We start from the raw sequence: 22562 nt of genomic DNA, 5'->3' as shown, positions 1-22562 counted from the left end.
CCCGGTCCCAACACCAGTTTACATAAAATAAAATTACCATTATATAACATACACAACACCAGCATCAGGTAGAGGTATACACATTTACAAATTGTACTAAATAACATAAACAGAATAAAATAAGCTTTAAGATATATCTCTCCAACTATACCTGTAAAAATGGGTGTAGTCTCCAGTGCCGTCCCCAGCACAGAACTAGCCCTCTTAATCAGCTTGTTCAACTTCTCAGTGTCACTGGCTCTGATGCTGCTGCCTCAACAGATGGCTGCACAGAAAATTGTACTTGCAACAAGAGACGTCTTGGTGACACTGCTAACGTCAGGGACCTCCAGAAGATTTTTTATTATAAAGGTGCTATTACTTCCTTCAAACTGAAAGGTCATATATCTGGCACAAGAGTACATCCTTGATAACACACGTGAATGTTATTTTCTGTTTGAGCACTTAGGCTCAGTGTGTGAATGGTGAATGCAGATGTAGTGTAATAAAGTGCTTTGAGTGGTCGAAAAGACTAGAAAGGCGCTATACAAATACGGAGCATTTACAAAACCGAGGTTCTTCTCGTTGGCACCAAATCCACATTGACAAAACTTGACAGTTTCCCTTCAGAGCTTTCAGCTGCTCTGTTACATTCAATGTTCATTTTATTTAGTTATTTTTTTATTCTAGAGTCTTGTAATGTGACCCTGAGTGTTTTGAAAAGCACATCTATTATTATTATTATTATTTTGATTATTGTTTTCTCCTCCAGCACCGTGATGGGAGGCCAGTGTACTTTACAACTACTATTATATACAGTATGTAGTTAATATACTGTAGTAAAAAGTACAGGCACTGGTTTATGTAATAACTGTCCTTTTATTCCAAAAGTTGTAAAGAAAGCAAAGGAAGCATATAATAAAACTGAGAGTGGATAAACCGCCAGTGCAAAGTAGTAAAGGGAAGTAAAGGGAACTCGAAAAAATAATAATCCCATTTGAACCTCCCCATGCAGCATCCCACTCTACTCGTTATAATTTATTTACTTATCTTTTATTTTTTATTCTGCTGCATTTTATTCTATTATGTTAAATTCATCGCTCCATCCCAACTGTTGACCTGATGCACAAAACAAGGACATGGATTTTGGATCATTTAAAGCACATTAAAAGAGATCTTTTACCGGCCAGTCTGAACTGCATGATTACAGTAAAACCTAAATATTGTTTTATGGCCGACTTGAAATACAGTCAACTTATCCCTGTCCCTGTTCAGGTATTACCTTTAAAGACCCTGGTCACTGATCTGCTGAAATGCAGCTAAGTTTCATTACATCTATAATGAGACCTCATTGGGGTTCGCCTAAAGGATCGGAGAAGCCTCTAATCTTGCATAGAGCAGTAACGTCAGCATTCTATCATAGGCATAGCATAGATAAAGGCCTCCTGTGATTGTGCTGGGAGTCCGCAGAGTGCAATACCTGCAAGTCCAGAGCTGTGAGCTGCTTTCCCTTCTCTCCTGAGTTGCGTTTATATTCCTGGATGGTCCAGGATGGCCGACCATGCTTGCCATCTGACGGACCGGTGAGCCTCAGGTCGGTGTATAGGGGGCTGCCTTTCACATGGGCCTTAATGGAGGGTGTGAAAGTGTGTGGTGAGAAGACCTGTTCGATCAAGTAGGAGTCCTTCGGCGGTTTAGGAGGGCGGTGGGCAAGCGGGAGCTCGTACTGAAGCTCTCGCTCTGCCTGGAAATGGAGAGAAGATTAAAGAAGAACAGAAAGGTCAGTGAAGTGCACCTCTTCAACCTTGTGAGCTTTTTCTCTGAGCATTAAGATACTTTTTAAACTTCACAACTTAGCTAGTATAACAGGTAATCTGTAAAACAAGGAGCACAGGATATAGTGGATCTAGAGTTGGCTTAAAGTTTGGCTTAGCTTCACTAAAAAAAGACTGACAGAAAAATGCAACACCTGTAGTAAGGAGATTTGGTGCAAGGGTGGAAGCAGCTCCAATATGACAAAGCATTTACTTCAACACAATGTGAATCTGATTATTATTGAATCTCAGTTCAGATTCCAGCCCCTTCACCACAAATCTGAGCGTCATAATGACGCTCAGATAAGTAGAATCGGAATGATTAAATGACTTTTAAAGATTGGCTATATTTGACTTGAAATTAAACCTATCCCTATCCCTTTTCAGGTATCACCTTTAAACAACCTGGTCACTGATCTGCTGGAATGCAGCTAAGTTTCATTACATCTCTAATGAGACCTCATCGGTGTTCCCCTAAAGGGTCAGAGAAGCCTCTAATAATCACCCCCATTATAAGGTTATAGAGTTTTGGATTTTTCATAAATTTTTATTTTGACTTTTTGTTTTCAATTTCAGTTTAGTTTTAATGTGGGTTTGCTAGTTTAGTTTAGTGTTTAATAGTTTCAGTGTTAGTTTTAGTCTTTGTTGCTGAACAATGCCGAGTCACAATGCCGTCACTTCAGGTTACTTCAGTTCAGTTTATTTTATTTTATTCACAAAACATTAATATCATAAGAAATATTGCAGATTTGTAAAAAGGGACACCCTTTTTTAATCTATCTAACGCTTTTATATAGGGGCCCAAACACTAAGCAAAAGCCTAATTAACAGTTAACTCTATGCAGTTGTTGCATTTATATTATTTTGTACAATTGTATTAGAAAACATAATAGAACACCGAAGGTTGAGGTCAAAACGGTGGCTGTAACACAGTGAATTTATATATTTGACTGTCGCAACCCGAGCGAAATGACTCGGTTCGCTATCAGAATGTGATCCATTCGGTGGATAACATTTGAAAAAGCTACACCAGCCGCACATTTCCTATTTTACGACCATTTACGTTAGCGGAGCGCTAAACCGGAAGTTAGTTACGCTGTAGTGCTACTGCCGACTAGCATTTGGGGGTGTACAGCGCATGTAATTGCACGCGGGGCAGCTGTGGCTCAGGAGGTAGAGCGGGTTGGCTGTTAATCAGAAGGTCGGCGGTTCAATCCCTGTCCCCCCAGGCTGAATGTCGAAGTGTCCTTGTAATTGCAGAATGAGACAGATATGTAGATACACAAGTATCAATACGCTCCTACTCCACAGGAGTATAAATGGATGTAGCCATGTATTTATACTTGTGCGTAGGTGTGTTTATACTCCTACTCCGCAGGAGTATAAATGGGCCTTTAGGCTAACTTAAGTTAACCCCCCAAGTTACATGGGCTCTCCTCGTAATAGCAGTGCGCCACCTGCTATGCTCCGTTCAGACGGCGCTCTGACCCAGTCTCTCCTGATGAATAAAGCAATCTTAGCTGGACAGCCATTCGACATGCAGTGTGCCAGTTCTTCATGTGGAGGACAAAAGCATAATACATCTGCAGCTCACCAACACGTGCCTATTGTCTAATCACTGCGCGCACCGCTGAACTGCCGATCCGACCAGCAACCTACAACTGCCCCGCAAAGTCTGTTCCAGCCTGCTCCACATCCAACCAATATATAGGTCATATAAAATAAACTGACGATAACTGAGGACATTTACTCTTTCATTTTAGTTTATTTTTACAAACACCAACAGTCACAGGTAAGTGGTGTTTAAATACACAGTTACAGAGCAGCTATGCTTAGTTCACTGCCCTACAGCCTTCCTGTGATTGTGCTGGGAGTCTGCAGTTTTGATGACTAACTAATTAAATCTTGCATAGAGCAGTAACGTCAGCGTTCTATCATAGGCATAGCAGACATCACACTGAGCCACACAGCAGCTCGCAGGTGTCAATTAGAAGATCATGCATCAAGTGTTTAAACTTTTGTCAATATAGACATGCTGCACATTGTTAGATCGGTCAGATTCTTCACAATTAAATAGTTTGGTTCATTTTACGGAAACAATGAGCACCAATAGTTCATTCAGATTTATAGGCATGACAAAGTTATTAAAGGCCTGTCCCATGTACACGCCTGTCCCAAATATAGGCAGGTTGAGTTCAGTGACCTAAGCAAATAAAAGCTTGGCCTATTAAATAAAGTTTTACAGTATTCTACATTCAAATATAATCTATTCATTGTGAGTTGGTTGACTGAACTTTTGTCTTCCTTTGTCTTTTTACTTCTATTCATTATGACTATGTCATGAGTTTTGGCCCTGCAATTCCCATCATACTTTTGGTGATGTATACAGAATGCATATATATATATTTTAAAACATATTTGGTGAATCTGCACCATGAAAAGCCATGCTGCATTTACAGCAATTACTGTTACCATGGATGTATAGGCAACATGCACGTAATTACTTTTACCACTCAAGTAAAAGTCTACATTGAAGTTATAAGATGTGCTATGTGATTGTATTGATTATATGATTTCTTAAAGGATTTAAAGGTTCAGTAGGTAGTTTTATAAAATTAACTTTTGTCATATTCGCTAAAACTCTCCATATCCTGACGTTAGTACATGAGGCAGATAATCTTTAAAAAAATCCACCTCTCTCTGAAGAAAACAACCAATCAGAGCCAGGAGCAGTCTCTTCAGCAAACACAATGTCTGAAAAACAACCAGCAGCAATGAAAGAACTGCCCATCCATCCTTTGTCAACAACAGTGTATGTGATCATGTCCCAAATCTACAAGGAGCTTCGGGCTCATTGTGGTCAATGCAATCGTATCGATGAGTCGTAAAGAGGCATGATGACAAACAGTGGGAAATAACTTTTTAGGAGGAGCACTGGTGTACTAGCCTCTCATCCTGCTGTTAGAAGTTCTTGCAGTAGCCTATGAAGCCTGCACGCTCTTTGAGAAGACCAGTCCTGGCAAGAGGGACCGGTGTCTTGGTGAGACTCTCGCGTGCCCTACGCGGGATGAGGTTGCAAGTGCAATTGTAGGTTTGGTTGGAGGGGCTTAGCAGAGCAAGACAATGTTCAATTGTTATGGACTGCTGCTTTAAGGACATTTATCTGCAATCAACATCATATATACATCTACATTGGGCTGCATATGTGTTGTATAGTAGTATATAGTAATAAAACTCAATTCAATTATTTTTCCTAATAGCAAAGTCTTTCTCATGAAGTATCAATTCCTACAAAGCAACAAACAAAATAAAGAAGATAACATTCCCAAATACCAAGTATTGATTGCATTGATCCCAAAGAACTGACAACTAGCTGCCATCAATACCAAAATCAATGAAGGTGATATACTTGTGTGAGTGTGTGTATGTGTGTGTGTGTTAGTCTTTATTAAGCAGGAAAGATAAAGTGGCTATTGGGTTGCAGTCAGCAGCTTGTGTTTATTGAATGGCTGTGCAATGTGTGTGAGTCTTTAGAGAAATTATAGTGTGATAAAGTCAGACCGTTTTCATTCCCAGGGCGTCAGTTTGTCACGACCTTTGGTTTATGGTACCAACGCACATGGCAGCATTTAGCATTACAGTTGAACGCATAGGGGGAAGCCCTTTAGCGTCATTGTGCAAAGCTGAAAGTAGGCCTATTATAAATTACAGAAAAATCGTAGAAAGGAGGTCGTTGGGGTAGATGGGCAGTTCAGAAACCGGACTTTCACCCAGGAGAAAGTTTGTCAACATTGATTGCTTTTAATTGAGTTACGCATGTTACGTAAGGTAATTATGTAAGTTAAATCATGTAAGTAACATAGTTTTTTTAACCCAAACTACGATCTTTTCCTAAAACCAACCTAAGTTTTGGTGCCAAAATCTAACCAAACTGCAATGTTTCACAACATTAACTAATTAGCAGAGTTTCAGGAGCTGGACCACACATCAACCACGTCATCGCCAGCATTTACATAAATACCCACGCGTCCTAACTCCTCCCCTTCGCTCTCGTATCCTGCACGGCTCTCGCATTCAGCACCCGAACCAAGACCAAGCAACAGCTTGTCGAGCATGCTACGCTAACGCTGCTACCCCATAATACAAATCATCACAAGCTATCCACTTACCTGACTGCCAGCGCCCCTGGCTGCCTACCATCGAACGGCTTCAGTTGGGGCTCCGGGCACCGGGATGCTAGCGCCCCCGGCTGCCCACCTTCAACCACAGTAACCAATATCAATTACACCTCAAGCAACCTCAGCAGCTGCCTGCAGCAGGAGTTTGGCACTGAGATGCCAGCATCCCCGCCGCACCCTACCACTGTCTCTAGCTAACATGCGGCTAACAGTAATTTCGAGTTAATATCCGGCTTACAGTCATTTCGTGTTAATATCCGGCTTACAGTCGACTCTAGTTAATATCTGGCTTACAGTTGTCTCGGGCTCATAGTAATTTCGAGCAAATATCGGCTAACCGTTATTTCAACCAACATCCGGTCATGGCCACTTCGAGCTAACATCTGGCTCACAGTCATTCCGAGCTAACATACGGCTCACAGTTGTCTCAAGCTCACAGCCGTTTCAAGCCAATATCAGCTAACTGTTATTTCAACCAACATCCGGTCACGGCCACTCGAGCTAACATCTGGCTCACAGTCATTCCAAGCTAACATGCGGCTCACAGTTGTCTTGAGCTCACGGTCGTTTTGAGCGCACATCCGGCTCATGGTCATTTCGAGTGCACATCGGGCTCACGGTCGTTTTAAGCGCACATCGGGCTCACGGTCATTGCAATCGACCAAGTCGTTGTAAACCAAAATTGTTTCGAGCTCAGTCGCTTCAAACGTGCTTGTTCAAGCTCACATCGAGCTAACAGTCGTTTCGAGCTTAGGTCAAGCTAACAGTTGCCTTCACCAAAGTCAGCCTAAGCTAAGTCATTCACATCGCGCTAAAGTCACTTCGCATGCTCAGTCGCTTCGACCTCACGTCGAGCATACAGTTGTTTCGAGCAAACATCAAATTAACAGCTTTTTGAGCTATCACCGATGGGGGGCAGGCATGCTGCGGAGTGTTTGGTGGGCGGGGTATGGAAGATTTAATTGGACTTTAATATTTGGAACCAACAGAAGACAATCCACAAATGTGTACTATGATTAACAAATATTTCACTATTCACAAATGTGTGTTTTTACACTTGTGTTGTGTAAAATCATATCCACAAAAATACAGTGATGTGTACACACAAAACAGTTTTTACAGTTTTTGTGGGTCACATTACATTTTGAAGTTGCTTTTAACACATTTGTACACAAATATCACAATATTGACCAAAGTTTCACCATTTTTTTTCAACACCTTGTTGAAAGTATGACACGAAGAATCAAGGCATTTCTGAAGGCAAAAGGGGTCCAAACCGGTACTAGTGAGGTATATGTAATAAAGTGGCCAGTAAGTGTATATAACAAGTGTAAGTAACATTGGATAAAAGTTAAATGAATGAAGGTAATGTAATACAGATTGATTGAAGGGGTGAAGAGTATCTTTTTCTGCTAAGGACCAACACAAGAATTTATTCTGTAAAAACGAGTGAATTTACAATGTCTCAGTTAGTCATGATCTTCACAAATACAACCCCAGTGTAAGCAGCTTTAAATTAATGTCAAAGGACCCTACAAAGAGAAAAGGGAAGGTTAAGTGGTACAGAGGCAAATGTAAAAAAGAATTAGATAACACCCCGGGGTCAGTTTTATTGCAGGATAGTGAGATGATATACTGCTACTTAAGAGATGTGCTAAAACAGCAAAGGGCTGCATAAACACAAAAGGGTCAGGACCAATTTCAATTAACATCCGCTCCATTTAGCTTCCTGCAGAAAGGTCACAGAATTATTTAAAAACCTGTCTCCAGTCAGCAGGGCTTGTGTGAGGAGCAAGCGGGAACCTCTCAGTTTGAAATGTGAAAAAGACCTTAGACTTGCATTCTTTTCTCAAAACGGCCCTACTTCTCAGCTGATTTATTGCCTCAATAAACTCTTTCCTAATGAGTTTATGGTCTCAGTTGCTAGTTTAAGTCTTCAACACAGCATGATGTTCATTTAGGAAATTATTGTCCCAATATTTCTAATTATTATTAATATCGTAGTTAACATGAATTATGGATGCACCTTTCTAACCAAGCTAGATAGGGCCACCCTCTTGTCCAGTTCTGTCTGACTCCAAAAAAACAAGATGGCGACAAAATGCCAAACTTCAGGCTTCAAAATGGTAGTCCACAAACCAATGGGTAATGTCATGGTGGCTACGTCCAATTCTTGTGCTAAAAGCTGAAAATGTACCGAAAAAACAGAATTAGCAGGAAAGTTAAACATTTTCGCTAATATAATTGCGAAAATAATAGAAATGACGCCCATACCAACGCAAAAGTACAAATGCCTGGCTACTAGGGATAACCCAGAAAAGTCCGATGCTTCAATAGGAGGAGCCTGATTCAACTCCCATTGAATCTTCCCAGCAGCGTTATAAAGCGAGGATCACAGCATTCTGGGGGTGCTCAATGTCAGATTTTACATAGAACTACCGGTTTTCTCCCAATAAGTTAATATACAGCCTATTATATAAATATCACCATATAATGCTGTAAATAAACATGTGAAAAGAACGAAGCTTTTAAATCTTTTAAATGTGTGGCGTAGTGGAATAGGAGAGAGCACCGGTGCGCCGGTGTTGTGCCGAGTTGTGCTTGAACATCGGGGGTTATTCGAATCATTTATCACCACTGATGAACCTAACAAATAATAAATCGTTTTTAAACAGTAGCCTACTTAGAATAGACCCGCGAGGAACCACAGACAAGCAGAGCAAAGAGAAAAGGGTCATCAATAAGCCTGGGTTTAGCTGTAAATATATAAATACAGTGTAAGTTATAGTGACTAGTGATTAGAGACTGCAACTTCTCAAGATGAATGCAGAGTTACCATGCTGAGTGCTCAGTCTGATTGCTGTAAAAATATAAATACTGCGTGACACTTATGCGTAATGCTGCATGATAGTGTTGTGTAATATTTGCTATCTTAATGTTTTAAGCTATAGGATGAAGTTACTATACAGTGCAGTGTAAGCCACTTTTTTGCTCCAAGCAGTGACAATGATTCTCCTCTTTATGAGCATTTTTAAAAATGTAAATAGACAAAAACCCAGGTGTCGAGCAATGATACCCAGGCATGTGTGTGAGTATACAAGAAAGTATAAACAAACGAAAAATGAGTGTCAGCAAAAAAGATAAGAAGACGACTATTTTGGGAAAATCCCCGGAAGACATCCAGTTGTGAGCAATGTATTACAAAGAGTTGATTTACCATAATTATGTAATCAGAAAACGTTTTGATCTTTGCAATCTGTCCAGCTTTAATAGTCTTAATTTATGCATGCTTGTATATTTGGTAACTATATAGACAGCTAAAGTTAAGATCACAGTGTTAGCAAATGTGTGTGCTGTCAGGCAGAGACAAGACACACAGTAGAGTGAGGAAGCAGCCACTTGGCTATCTGGGAATTTCCCCAGAACCAGATGCAGCAGAAAGAGAGCCGAGAGATGACTTAATGCTTTGAAACAGCAATAAAAAGAGGTCCAAAAGAAGTTAAAAATCAATTGCCGGTCTCTGTTGCCTGCTGCACTGGCGCTGCAGAGATGTAAGCAAATGGGATAAATAGGATGGAAGATTTCCACAATGATGACTGGCTAATATGCCAATTTAGATTTCCTTTAATCTTTGTGCTGAACTATGTCCAGAATTCTAGACAGACCATGGACGACCCTTCATGGTCCTAAGGCCCCCCAAATAATAATCCATCCATCCATCGTCAACCGCTTATCCTGTGTACAGGGTCGTGTCAAATAATAATAAGAAAACTAATTATTAGATTTTGATGGGTTTTTTTTTTACAGTGCAGACATGTACTTGACAAAGAAAAGCAAGAATATTGATAAATACTATAGAAATATACAAATATAATTTGCATTTATTGGCTTAATATAATCCTTCTGGTTGTTTCCTCTGCTTCACAATTTCAATCCCTGCTGTGGTCGGACACTAGGACCCCGAGGGAGGGTGCGTTTCATCCCTGCTTTGCCAAGCTTCCCAGCAATGATACTACACAGAGAGACAGATGCACACAGAGACACACAGACATGGTGAAGGAAGATTGATTCAGCGTAGTGAGTGATACAGAGTGAAACTGTAACTTGCTGAACTTAAGCTACGTTTAAAGGGATATTTTAGTCGGCTACGGAAAACACTAATGTTGGTAGAGTGAATGCCATTAATATTACCTATCTATAGTACTATTTCTAAACAGTATCAGTCCCCATAGAATGTTGTTGTCAGTGAAAACTAACTCTCATAGTGTCCCTGTTAATGCAGTTGTATATCCTTCCATTCATTGAGAGAGAGAGAAGCGGGAGATTGGCAGGGCAGCTGATTCTGACCTCATTAGTGGTCTACAGGTCTAAGGAAATGTGAGATGTTTTGTTTTCTTCTAACAACAGACATTTGTTGGCAGGTCTAGGCACCAAGGCAGAGCCTAAACTAAATTTCTTCATGATATTTATTATATTTGCTATATTATGACCAACTTAACTTTCTGCATTTATTGGCTGTAATAAATGAAATAAATACTGTATGTGGATGTTGCCTAAATGGCTAGGCTATACATGAGCATATATCCACAGATATACACACAGGAAAATACAAAAAAAGCAATCATATATACAAGAGGGGCGTTTCTAGGCTCTTGAAACATTGGGGACTTTCATGTTTTTTAAATTTGAATGTTTGAATGTTTCTAAACCAATTTATTGAGGAAATGTCTTTATTTATATAAAAGAAAACACAATATTCAGTTGACAATTCAAATATAAATAAAAATATATTGTAATATAATACAGTAAGGCTCTTAGGCATTCTGTGTTGCTGTTGGATGTGTTTCTCCAGTAGAAACTTTTCTCATATAATTTCTTCCCAAACACACATGTAGGCATGACTGAAGTAAAGTCTTTAAATGTGTAAGTGGCACCTTTTTACCTTAATGATAAATCAATTAATATTAATTCAGTAATAAACTCCTGGACTTTAACAGCTCCTGTGTTTCAGCAGGTTTTCTGCTCATGTTTAAAAGTTTCTGCACATTAACAATCTCTCCCAGATGTGTTCCCCTTCGAGGGAACTCGAACTGCGTCGGTTACGACACTATGGGAACGCCTCTAGGCGAAGCAGGTCTGAACGTGAATGAAATCACTCCAATCCTATTGGCCTGTTGCTAGAACGGTAAGGTGTGACGGAATAACCGGAGGAGTATAAAGCACACCTGTACACACTCATCATTAGCTTTTTTCTATTCAGCAGGCGCTCTGTATGTTGTTTGAAGAAGCTCCAGTCCTACAAGCAGTGTGTCTTACCTGAAGAAGAAGTCTACCAGCATGTCCGGCAACCAGATGTACAGAAGGTGTGTTTTTTTTTTTCTTGCCCTCCGTACATCACGGATGGAGATTCTCATGAGATGTGTGTCTCATGTTTGGGGATGGAGCACGCCCGGGCAGCTCTCGAGGGGGCTGCCTGCGCCCGTTGCGAAGCCCTTTCCGTGCGGGTACTGAGGTACAGCATGGCTCTCTTTCCGAGGATGGTCGGATGTGTTTTCCCCATGGCGCGGGCCCTGCGGCCGCTGAGGCGGCCCGGCGGCTTCACTCATGGGTTCACAGCGTGATCTGTCGGAGGATTTCGGGACGGCTGAGGCTTTTTCCCGACCTTCATCCGCTGGCTCCGACGCTTCCTTTCCTCGTTCGGGAGCCCGTTCTCGGCTTCTCCCGCTCGCGGTTTGGATCCGGAGACGCGGCAGCAATCCGACTCCGAGGAGGCGGACGTGCTCAGCGCAGTGGACGATGACTTCCGGGTGTCGGGGCGGCGACATCTGGCCGCGCCCGACTATGACGTGCTGCTGGAGGTGGTGACTAGAGCCGTGGCTAAGCTCAACACCAAGAGACAGGAGGAGCAGACACCACAGGCTAGTGGTAAGCTTGATGAAAGGTTTCTTAAGCACCACGCACCACCTCCACGCCGATCTCTTCCTGATTTACATGATGAACTGAGTAAATCATGGGGCAGACCCTTCTCTACATGGCTTTCCACACCCCAATCACTGAACTACAGTAATGTGATGGGGGTTAGGAACCGTGGTTATGGGAGGATGCCTCGGGTGGAGGATGCGCTTGCGAGCTATCTCTCCCCTCGACTTGCGTCCTCCCTGGAGAAGCCGGCGTTACCATCCAAACCATGTCGCACCACATCCACGCTCGTGGGGAAGGCGTACATGGCAGCGGGCCAGGCAGGTGCGAGCTTGCACACCATGGCGGTGCTTCCAACCTACCAAGCCGACCTGCTACAGGAGATGGTTCAGAGGGGGGGGTCCCTCTAGGGAAGATCTGGCGGAGCCTCGCAGAACCACGGAGCGTTAGACGCAGGGCGATGCGTTCCGCCGGTACCTCCCTCGCCAGTCTGCACCCCAGGCAGCTGAGGCTGCCGGGCGTAGGTCCCTTCCCTCTACGAGCTCCTACCGAGAGGAGAGCAAGCAGAGTGTCGCTTCTCGGGGCCCCCCCCGAGGGGCTAGGGCAGCGAGGCGGCGCTCTCAACCTCAGCCTTCTGTGAGACGCGATCTGAGGACCGTCATCCAGTCCCGACGGAGCTCAGGGAAGAGGTCCTGAAGACCGGGGTAGGGGAGTTTTTTCTCCCCTCCCGCACCCCCCCCCCCCCCCCCGGAGGCCGACCGAGGTCCCCTCCGCCGTGGCAACAGGTGATGTTATCCCGCCGTTTACACGTTCAGGACGCACCTGCCACCAACGAGTCCGCGCCGTACTGCCTGCCCCGAGGGTCTGCAGGCGGACGGCATCCCGACTCACTCACCGTGGATCTTCGGCGGCTCCCCCCTGCCGTTCTGGGGCTTCAGGGGTCCACCAGAAGATCACACAAGACACCGACCACCAGCCCTGAGGGGCTGGTTCCGTTGGCAGACTTTGCAGAGGCTTGGCGGAGCCTGACAAACATTTCTCCGCGGGTCCTGCGCACTGCCATAGATGGGTATCGACTACAGTTCAAACCCGCCCTCCAATTCAACAGAACAGAGGGGGTGGTTTGGACTGTGGTCCGCCCGGAGCAAGGTCCGGTGTTGGGACAGGAAGTTCGTACTCTGCTGAGGAAAGGGGCCGTGGAACGTGTCTCCCCCCAGACAGAGACGCCGGTTCTACAGCCGTTACTTCATAGTCCCCCAAGAAGGACGGAGGGCTGCGTGCCCTATTTTTGGATCTGCGGGTTCTAACCGGTCTCTGAGGAGATTCAGGTTCACGATGCTCATCATCCCCGCCATCGTGACGCACATCCAATCTGAGGATTGGTTCGTCACGATAGATCTAAAGGACGCCTATTTCCAGGTCTCCATCCGTCCTTCTCACAGGAAGTTCCAGGAAGGACGTACGGCCTGAAGTGGAGTGTTTTCTCCACTTGGTGTAGGGAGCGGTCGGTGGACCCTGTTACCTGCCCGGTGGTTCAGGTACTTGAGTTCCTCCAGGACCGGTTCTCTGCTGGTCTTTCCCCTTTCACCCTCAAGGTGTACGTGGCAGCTATTTCATCTTTCCACACCCCTCTGAGGGAGGGGTTCTTGGGGAAACTTCCCTTGGTTGTACTTTTCCTCCGTGGTGCCCGGAGGATGAGACCTGCGACTCGGTCCAAGGTTCCCACTTGGGATCTGGCAGTGGTTCTTGGGGCGTTGGCTGAGGCCCCCTTCAAACCCCTGGAGTCAGCTAAGGCTAAGCACTTGACCCTCAAGATGGCCTTTCTCCTTGCTATCACCTCTCTGAGGAGGGTGGGGGAGCTCCAAGCGCTTTCGGTTTCCCCGCAAGCCTGGAGTTTGCCCCGGGGAATATTAGGGCTATCCTGCACCCTCGTTCAGGATACATCCCTAAAGTGCCTTCTTGTGCGGCAGGGTCCACAGTGCTGCAGGCATTTCATCCTCCACCTCATGTGACGGCGGAGGACGGGAGACTTCATCTGCTCTGCCCTGTCAGAGCACTGAGTATTTACACTCTGAGGTCCTCCCGTTGGAGGAAGGCTGACCAGCTGCTAGTGTGTTTTGGGTCTCCCAGGGCCGGGCTCCCTGCATCCAAACATACTATTAGCAACTGGATTGTTCAGACTATTTCCCTGGCCTATCAGGTGCGCGGTTTGCCTTCACCTGTGGCTGTGAGGGCTCATTCTACCAGAGGCAAGGCGGCCTCTCGAGCCCTCCTTTCCGGGGCCTCTTGCAGGATGTTGTTTAGCGGCTGGCTGGGCCACTCCGCACACATTCATTCGGTTTTACAGTCTTGACCTTCCTTCGGCACCTGGCACTCGTGCGCTCTCCTCTTAGTAGTGCCACTTTATTGCACACAGGGGCAGGCGGGGTTTTCGGCACGGTTTAGTGGGTATCTCGTTCCCATAGTGTCGTAACCGACGCAGTTCGAGTTCCCTCGAAGGGGAACGTCTCGGGTTACGTATGTAACCCTGGTTCCCCGAGAAGGGGAACGAGAGACTGCGTCGGTCCGCCGCACCTCTCTCCCCGCCTGAAGCGCCTGCTTCATAGTTTAAACTAATGATGAGTGTGTACAGGTGTGCTTTATACTCCTCCGGTTATTCCGTCACACCTTACCGTTCTAGCAACAGGCCAATAGGATTGGAGTGATTTCATTCACGTTCAGACCTGCTTCGCCTAGAGGCGTTCCCATAGTGTCGTAACCGACGCAGTCTCTCGTTCCCCTTCTCGGGGAACCAGGGTTACATACGTAACCCGAGACGTTCTCTGACATTTACAGAATAATATTTTGAGACAAAAATCGTAATATTATGTGAATAACATCATTATCTTATGAGAATGAAGTCATAATATTTTAACAAAATCTACCTGCCCCACTGGGACTCTTAGAGATGAGCTCACTGCTCTTCATCAGAGGTGGAAAAGTGAAAACACTTGTGATCAGACAGAAATAATACCACAAATCCACACAAATGTTAACTTCAGCACCTCTGATAAAGTGGGACACACCCTGGAGCAGAGACCCAAACAGAGCAAAGTGTCTCAGAGTGAGGGGGACAGAGACAGTAACGAGAGTGACAGGTGTCTGTGTCGCGGTCAGCTGTGTAATGTTATTCTCTCGCTACTTTGCGGCGGACCGTTTGTGTAGCAAATAGGCTATATTAATTAGACACTGACCAACAACATTTATATTTAAATGTTTTGATTAGGCTACAATTTTGCTAGGGACAACTCAGTAGGCCAAGTCACGGACAAGCCCTGAAGCTGTGTGCAATGCTCCCTCTCTCTCTAAATGCAGGCGGCACCTTATGCGCAGTTCAAACAAAATGTAGCAATATTATTGCGAGTAGCCTCTGCTCTTCCAAGAAATGCGGGACAGACTGCGTCATGGGGATTATTGCATATTAATACGGAAAATATTTTTATGTTGTTGTTGAGTTACATTCAGGGCTACAGTCAAAACATTTGGGGCTAAAGCCCCGGAGTAAATGATCTGGCGACGCAGATGACATACAGTACATGTATCTATACATATAGTAATTATTACTCCAAATCTTTTATTCCTTCCACCATCAGGTTATTAAATACAGACAGTAGCCACTTTAAATAGGATCCTTATCAACAGCTTACCCATGTGTGCTTGTACACTGCAAAAAAGGAATTTCAAGAAAGTAAAAAAGCCTTGTATCAAGGAAATCTGTCTTATTTTTTGTCCAGCATGTTCTGCATTGGAAAAATAATCTCATTTAAAAAGTAACTTTTTCTTAATAAGATATTCCAGCTAATTTTGAGCTGTAATGAACCAGTAACAGGGTATAAAAATGTTTTACAATAAAACCCAGCAGAGCAACAAGATTCTTTGCCTTATTTTAAGAGTAACACTTGTACAACTTCTCGATTTAAGAATTCCAAGAAACAAGAACAATGAAAGGTTGTTTATTTTCATTTTTTATGTTCTCAGGCCATCTGAACCTGGCAGAACCTGCTGCTTCATATCTAACATATTAAGATGACAACAGGCCTATACAACATGATACAAATAACCATGATGGACAAAACAACAAAATTACCAAAAATTACCAAAATTAAATAACCCTTGACTCAACTGCATTCTCAATCACAATGTTGCAATGAATATGGTTTATGCAGTAGGATCCTGCAAGCTTCATCATAACAACGGCTATTAATTAAGTGGTTGCTGATCTGTTTTATTATTCAGATTAAAGTTATTTTGATACATGAAAAGAAACTCTGTGTAGCCCAAGCAAATCTCCCAGATAATATTTTGTAGGAACATATGTCACTTCCTTGTGAGTATAACTGTAATTTGGAGTGAAATCTATCAGCCATTATTAGTTCAGCTGCTTGTGCCATGTTTGGAATCCCTATTATATATTCAATTCAATTCAATTTTATTTATATAGCGCCAAATCACAACAACAGTTATCTCACAGTGCTTTTCATAAAAAATCAGGTCTAGACCGTACTCTATGATGTTATTTACAGAAGCCCAACAATTCCCACCAAGAGCAAGCACTAGGTGTCAGAGGCAAGGAAAAACTTCCTTTTAAGAGGCAGAAACCTCGAGCAGAACCATGGCTCAGGGTGGGCGGCCATCTGCCTCGACCGGTTGGGGGTGAGAGAGAGAGAGAGAGAGAGAGAGAGACAGCGAGAGGGCAGGAGAGGAACAGAGAGAAAAAGAGAGGGATGGAAGGAGAGAGAGAGGAGAGGGAGGCAGCCTACACAATATACACACAGAGGTACAGACAGTAAAGGTGATGTTGCTATAGACTGAATGAATAATGGTACAGATATTTATAGTAGTGTTAATGGTAACAATCGTAATGTTAATGATTATAATAACAATAGGACTAGTAACAATAGTTGTTGCAGCAGAAGGTGTCGAGCAGGAACACCGGAGCAGCAGGTGACCCGCAGCCACAGATCCAGACTCCACAGCTCCAGAGCCAGAAAACCTGCAGGAAGTGATAGGAGGAGAGAGGAGAGGGACGAGAAAGCACAAGACTACCAGAAAGGGGAGAAGTTGTGTTAGTAACATGCAATAATGGGATGAGGTTGCACACAGAGGGAGAGAAAGTTGAGGAGAGAGGAGCTCAGTGCATCATGGGATATCCCCCGGCGGTCTAGGCCTATAGCAGCATAACTAAGGGATGGTTCAGGACTCACCTGAGCCAGTCCTAACTATAAGATTTATCAAAGAGGAAAGTCTTAAGCCTAGTCTTAAATGTGGAGATGGTGTCTGCCTCCTGAACCCAAACTGGAACCTGGTTCCACAGGAGAGGAGCTTGATAGCTGAACGCTCTGGCTCCTAGTCTACTTTTGGAGACTCTAGGAACCACAAGTAACCCTGCATTCTGGGAGCGCAGTGCTCTGGTGGGGTAGTAAGGTACTATGAGCTCTTTAAGATAAGATGGTGCCTGACCATTAAGAGCTTTGTAGGTAAGAAGAATGATTTTAAATTCTATTCTGGATTTTACTGGAAGCCAATGCAGAGAAGCTAAAACAGGAGAAATGTGATCTCTTTTCCTGGTTCCTGTCAGAACACGTGCTGCAGCATTCTGGATCAGCTGAAGAGTCTTAACGGACTTTTTCAAGCAGCCTGATAATAAGGAATTGCAATAATCCAGCCTAGAAGTAACAAATGCATGGACTAGTTTTTCTGCATCATTTTTAGACAGGATGTTCCTGATTTTCGCAATATTACGTAGGTGAAAAAAGGCGGTCCTTGAAATTTGCTTAATGTGAGACTTAAACGACATGTCCTGATCAAAGATAACTCCAAGATTCCTCACAGTGGTGCTGGAGGCCAGGGCGATGCCATCAAGGGAAACTATATCTTTAGAGAATGCTTCACAGAGGTGCTTGGGCCTCAGAACAATAACTTCAGTTTTATCTGAGTTTAACATGAGAAAATTACAGGTCATCCAGGTTTTAACATCCTGAAGGCACATTTGAAGTTTAGCTAGCAGTCATCTGCCGCGACCGGTTCAGAATGACTTACATTATGCCTTATTAAAGACCTGCAAACATTTCTAAAATTTAGAATTGTTAACAATGTTTTGATTCGAATCTCATGCACATGTTGTGATAGTTTGACTTATTTTTTTTTTCAGGGTGCCAGTCAGGTTTTTCTCCTGACACGTAAGATATTTTGTTTTTTACGCAGAATAATATGTTTTACTCACCAAACATCACAAAGGGTGCATATACTCTGTTATGGACCCTCATGCTGAATGCAACCAGTGAACAATAATGACAACCACAACTCAATATGAAATGCAACAGAGGCAACGTGTATTAACAAAAGCGTATCACAAAACAATAAAAAACACAACTCAAATTACCACAAGATTTTTCATATGTTTTAAATGCTGTTCAATTAGCGTTTTCAACTTGGTAATTGTTTGTAACAACTTCTATGAGTTCAAGAATTATTTTGTAGTGTTCATTATCTGTATTAACTGTATCAATAAGAAACTGCAATGTTTTTAGTAGAACAATCACTTGGCCTGAGGACTGCTTCAACTTATTATCACTTGAAGCTAATGTGCTGTAAGCTGTATGGTTGGTTTGTCTCTGACATCAAGTGGAGTGTAGGGAAATCCAGTTAATGCAGTATTGAGGACATCCAAGTCTAGTTGACCTAAAACAACAAAGTGTTTTATCACACACTTTATTTCTAATGGAGCAATGCCTTCAAGAATTATATGCATCATATCCTGGGGTGTTTGTTGGATCATGTTAAAGGCTGGAAATTCTACCAGCTTGCTCCGTCTGTTGACGCCAAATGTAGTTGTTAAACTGTTTCTACGATACTCAGTATTAGCCTTCTTAATGTCACCACACTGCTGAACATGTCTTTCCTGAGCTCAAAGTTGTCCTCTTCAAAATACAATTGCATGTCCTCAAACAAACATTCACACTTACTATATGCAAAGCCAACACCCTCTTTAAATCCACAAAGCTCATGTTGTGCTAAAGTGTCTCCACATATCGAAACCAATGATCCAAATAATGCACATTCAACATTCCCAGTTTGAATATTAACACCACCACATAGCATAACCAAGTGCTCATTCAACCTGCCCAAAATTCTATCAACTCCACATTCAGACAGCTCGCTCTTCTTTGCAATAGCAAGTAGACGGATTGCAGCTAGTTTTGATCTATCTAAACTTAGTCATTATAGATCTTTTTTGAAGAACGTTAGTCATCAGAATGTTTGGCAAAGACTAGCAGTGAACATAATTTTTTTTAGTGAATTTTCTTTCTGTATCTGAATCCATTTTCCAGGTGCTGGATGAGTCATCCAACCAACCAATTCCAAGTACCTCTTTGAGATGAAGAGCAGATGGGAAACCTTCTATTCAAAGGGTGATGAAGAAAGCCATGAAGCCTCCTAAATCTTTAAATGGAGGTGAAGTCACAATACACTGACTTGTTCATTTTATATAACGATGTGTCATGATAAGTTATTTATAGTACCACCTTGTCTTGTGTCTTTTCCATTAAACCAGTGGAGCATGTCACAGCTGTGTTCCAAGCCCTGCCACTGCTCTTCCCGTCCAGCACTCTCTCCACAATCGCCAATCCAGGACTCAACAATAAGGACTGTCTGACCTGCAGCCTCTCCCCTCCTCTCTGTCTCACACACACACACACACACACACAGAGTGCAGTCAGCCAGTAGATCAGCTGACTTTACCGAAGTTGACGACAACAACTTTTCGAGTAAAAAGAAAATTACTTTATCAATATACCTGTTTAGCATAAACATGCAGAATGCGATATTTTAATCTGCTCAGTCTCTTATCCACCGCAGTGGTGTTTTGTTTTACACAAGCATAGCGCTAATTTAGCTAATAGCTTATTGTTACAAACAAGCTAGAATGAAAGCTGTCTGTCTTAATAAACTATTAAGCTTAGTTTGCCATGTAGGCCTTAAAATATGGGACATATAGTCAGCTGCTGGCTGGGACAAACCAGCCCACCTCTCTACCAGCAGCTGCAGAGGGAGGAGGACAGGAGGAAAGACAGATAAGGACTGAGTTCATCATCATTTCTAAACTTCACTCAGTATTTTGATGTCAGGAATATGATTTATTTTACTGACATTTTAGATTTGTTCCAGTGAGATATTATGTCGTTTTTCCATTACCAGCTCAACTCGTCTCGCCACTACTCACCTCGGTGAGTCTGCCACCGAGGTCTGCCATTGCAGACAGTACCCAGAGATAGTACCCCTCAATGTAGCTGGTCATCATAGCGACGCCACACACCAGTGACCCACAAAGCTGTCTATTGATTTCAGTTAAAACGTTTCAACATTCCTCAGAATGTAAAGACAGATAAGCGGTATGAAAACCTTCCCTCTGCTGTTGTTGCTGCAGTGTTCTGTGTGACGGCGGGAGCAGAAATTCTATACGAAAACTGTAAAATATAAAACTTTCTGTTGCTGGCCTCTATCAGGCGCGCACAATGATGATGCAGTGAATAGTGACGATTCTCTCTGACCAATCAGCAGTCTGCAGTGTTTCCACGTCACATTTTAGTATCACCTCAGCTCGCTTGGAACCAAGGTTATTATAGTTTTGGTTTTTTCATTTCATTTGACTTTTTTTTTTCAATTTCAGTTTAGATTTAATTAGTTTTTAACGTGGGTTTGCTAGTTTACTTTAGTTGAAAATGCTTACTTTTAGTTTTGTCCTTGTCGCTGCAGGATGCCAAGCTCAGTTCACTTTAGTTCAGTCTAGTTTAGTTTTTTCACCAAACATTAAAATACAATCATTAGAAATAATGGGGATTTGTGAAAAGGGACACCTTTTTTAAGCTATCTGAAGCTTGTATGTAGGGGCCAAAACACTAAGGAAATATAAATATATTTGAAGTACTAACACATTGTCTAAATAAATACTACAAATAAATGAAGCACATGCAATTTATAGTATAATTTCTAACCTACACACAGAAAACCCTGAGAGCAAACTACCCTAATCCTACTACCCAGTGGTCCCAAGAAATTCATTATTCAGTCTCTAGCTCTATCATTCTTAAATAGGTTAAATAGGTGAAATACAACAAATGGAGGTGATGGACAACTAAGAAATTGGGGGATAGTGTAGGCCCCCCTTGGAGCCACAAACAACAGGTCCCTAGCACCCTGAATGCAAGTATGACTGGAAATCAGTTGCATTAAAATCTAAACCTTTATTAATTAAAAACTAGGTATTAAAACAATGTGAAGCACAAAGAGACAAGTTGGCTGAGATATCAATGAGCCCATAAACACACACTAGCTGACATGCAGTAAATATAATGACCAGCAGACACGTTAACCCAGCGCAAGGGGAGCTCACAGTCAGTGTACTAGGGGCAAGTTCATCACACATGCAGGATGAGCTCTACGCCAGACCATCAGAACAGAACAGAACAAAACAAGGAAAGTCCTTCACGCAGAGGACAAAATCATAACACACCCGCGGCTCACCAAAGGTTTCTATTGGCTAATCACCGTGCGCACCACTGAACTGCAGGTTCTGACCAAACCAACGTCAGTTGGAGCTTTAGTGACTTGGCTTTAGTGCTGTTAAAAATCCTATTGCTGCTCTAAAAACAACACTTAGTATATATAAATATAGTATTACATATGTTTTTTTATTAAAAAGAACTGATAAGAGTATCGATAAAGAACTGAACCAATAAGGTGTATTAATAAAATTCAAATGTTACCCATCCCAACTCGGAAGAAAATGTCTGGCCCATCTCCATGTTCTAGTTTTAAAATCTGGCCCGATTGAAATTGTAATTAAATAGCCCTGCAGTACAGCATCTTCTCCCTCTCAGGGTTAACATATTTTCAAGTATAATTATGAATTCCCAATGTCCTAGCCCAGGTCAAAGTGTGTGTTGTGATGTTTTTCTAATCCTCTACGTTGATTTGTGTCATATAGACTTCCGAGGATCCTGATGATTTCCTGCACCAGTGACCACCTTCAACATTGAGAGGTTTAATGAGGGACTGCTCTACATAATGGCATATTACTATGCTCTGCACCTCATTTACCCAAAGTGTTTTTCCACACTTCTGTCAGTACTGCAAACAGAAATTCTCCAAGATTCCATTCATGAGCAAGATTTGACCCCTTTCTACAAAGAAGGAGTGGAAGTCCTTCATTGAGTGAGTGAGTCTCTTGTTTCTTGACTCTGCCCCACTCTCTATCTCATGTAAGACTTTCAGAGAAAGTCTGTTTCAGAAAAGGTTAGTTAGCCACATTTATTGGTGAAACTGAAAACTTTTCCAGTTGGATATTGTGCAATAACAGTATGCTGCTACAACTATTTTATGTGGGTGGGACAAGACCCACCCACTTTTCAAGACCAATGTTACTGGACCCACTAACTTTCACTGTCTGAAATTCAGCGCATTTGTTTTCACTTTTCAGAGCGTTGTCAATCAAATATATTCCACTTGAGGAATGCACTAATATTAAACTCTTCATTCTGCAATCGTCACTTTCACACTGCTGCTTCTTCAAATCCATTCCACTCAGCTCATTTAGAGTCCATATAAGTTAAACTCCATTCCTTGTTTTTAC

General features: G+C 42.7%; 1 protein-coding gene across 2 annotated transcripts in view; it reads right to left on the bottom strand.

The window, feature by feature from the left end:
- The window catches only part of minar1 (membrane integral NOTCH2 associated receptor 1), a 63420-nt gene that overhangs the window by 22135 nt on the left and 18723 nt on the right, over positions 1–22562 (bottom strand). For both annotated transcript variants that reach the window (XM_038694293.1, XM_038694295.1), the window contains one exon: positions 1460–1723. In XM_038694293.1, the coding sequence (XP_038550221.1) occupies positions 1460–1723 (264 nt within the window). The remainder of the gene's footprint in view (positions 1–1459; positions 1724–22562) is intronic.

Source organism: Micropterus salmoides, unplaced genomic scaffold (assembly GCF_014851395.1).
Source record: "Micropterus salmoides isolate LMB-PRFRI ecotype aquatic unplaced genomic scaffold, ASM1485139v1 Ms_hic_scaffold_3, whole genome shotgun sequence".
Classification (NCBI taxonomy): Eukaryota; Metazoa; Chordata; class Actinopteri; order Centrarchiformes; family Centrarchidae; genus Micropterus; species Micropterus salmoides.
Note: the sequence above shows the minus strand (reverse complement) of the source record. Positions and strands in the feature narration are given on the sequence as shown.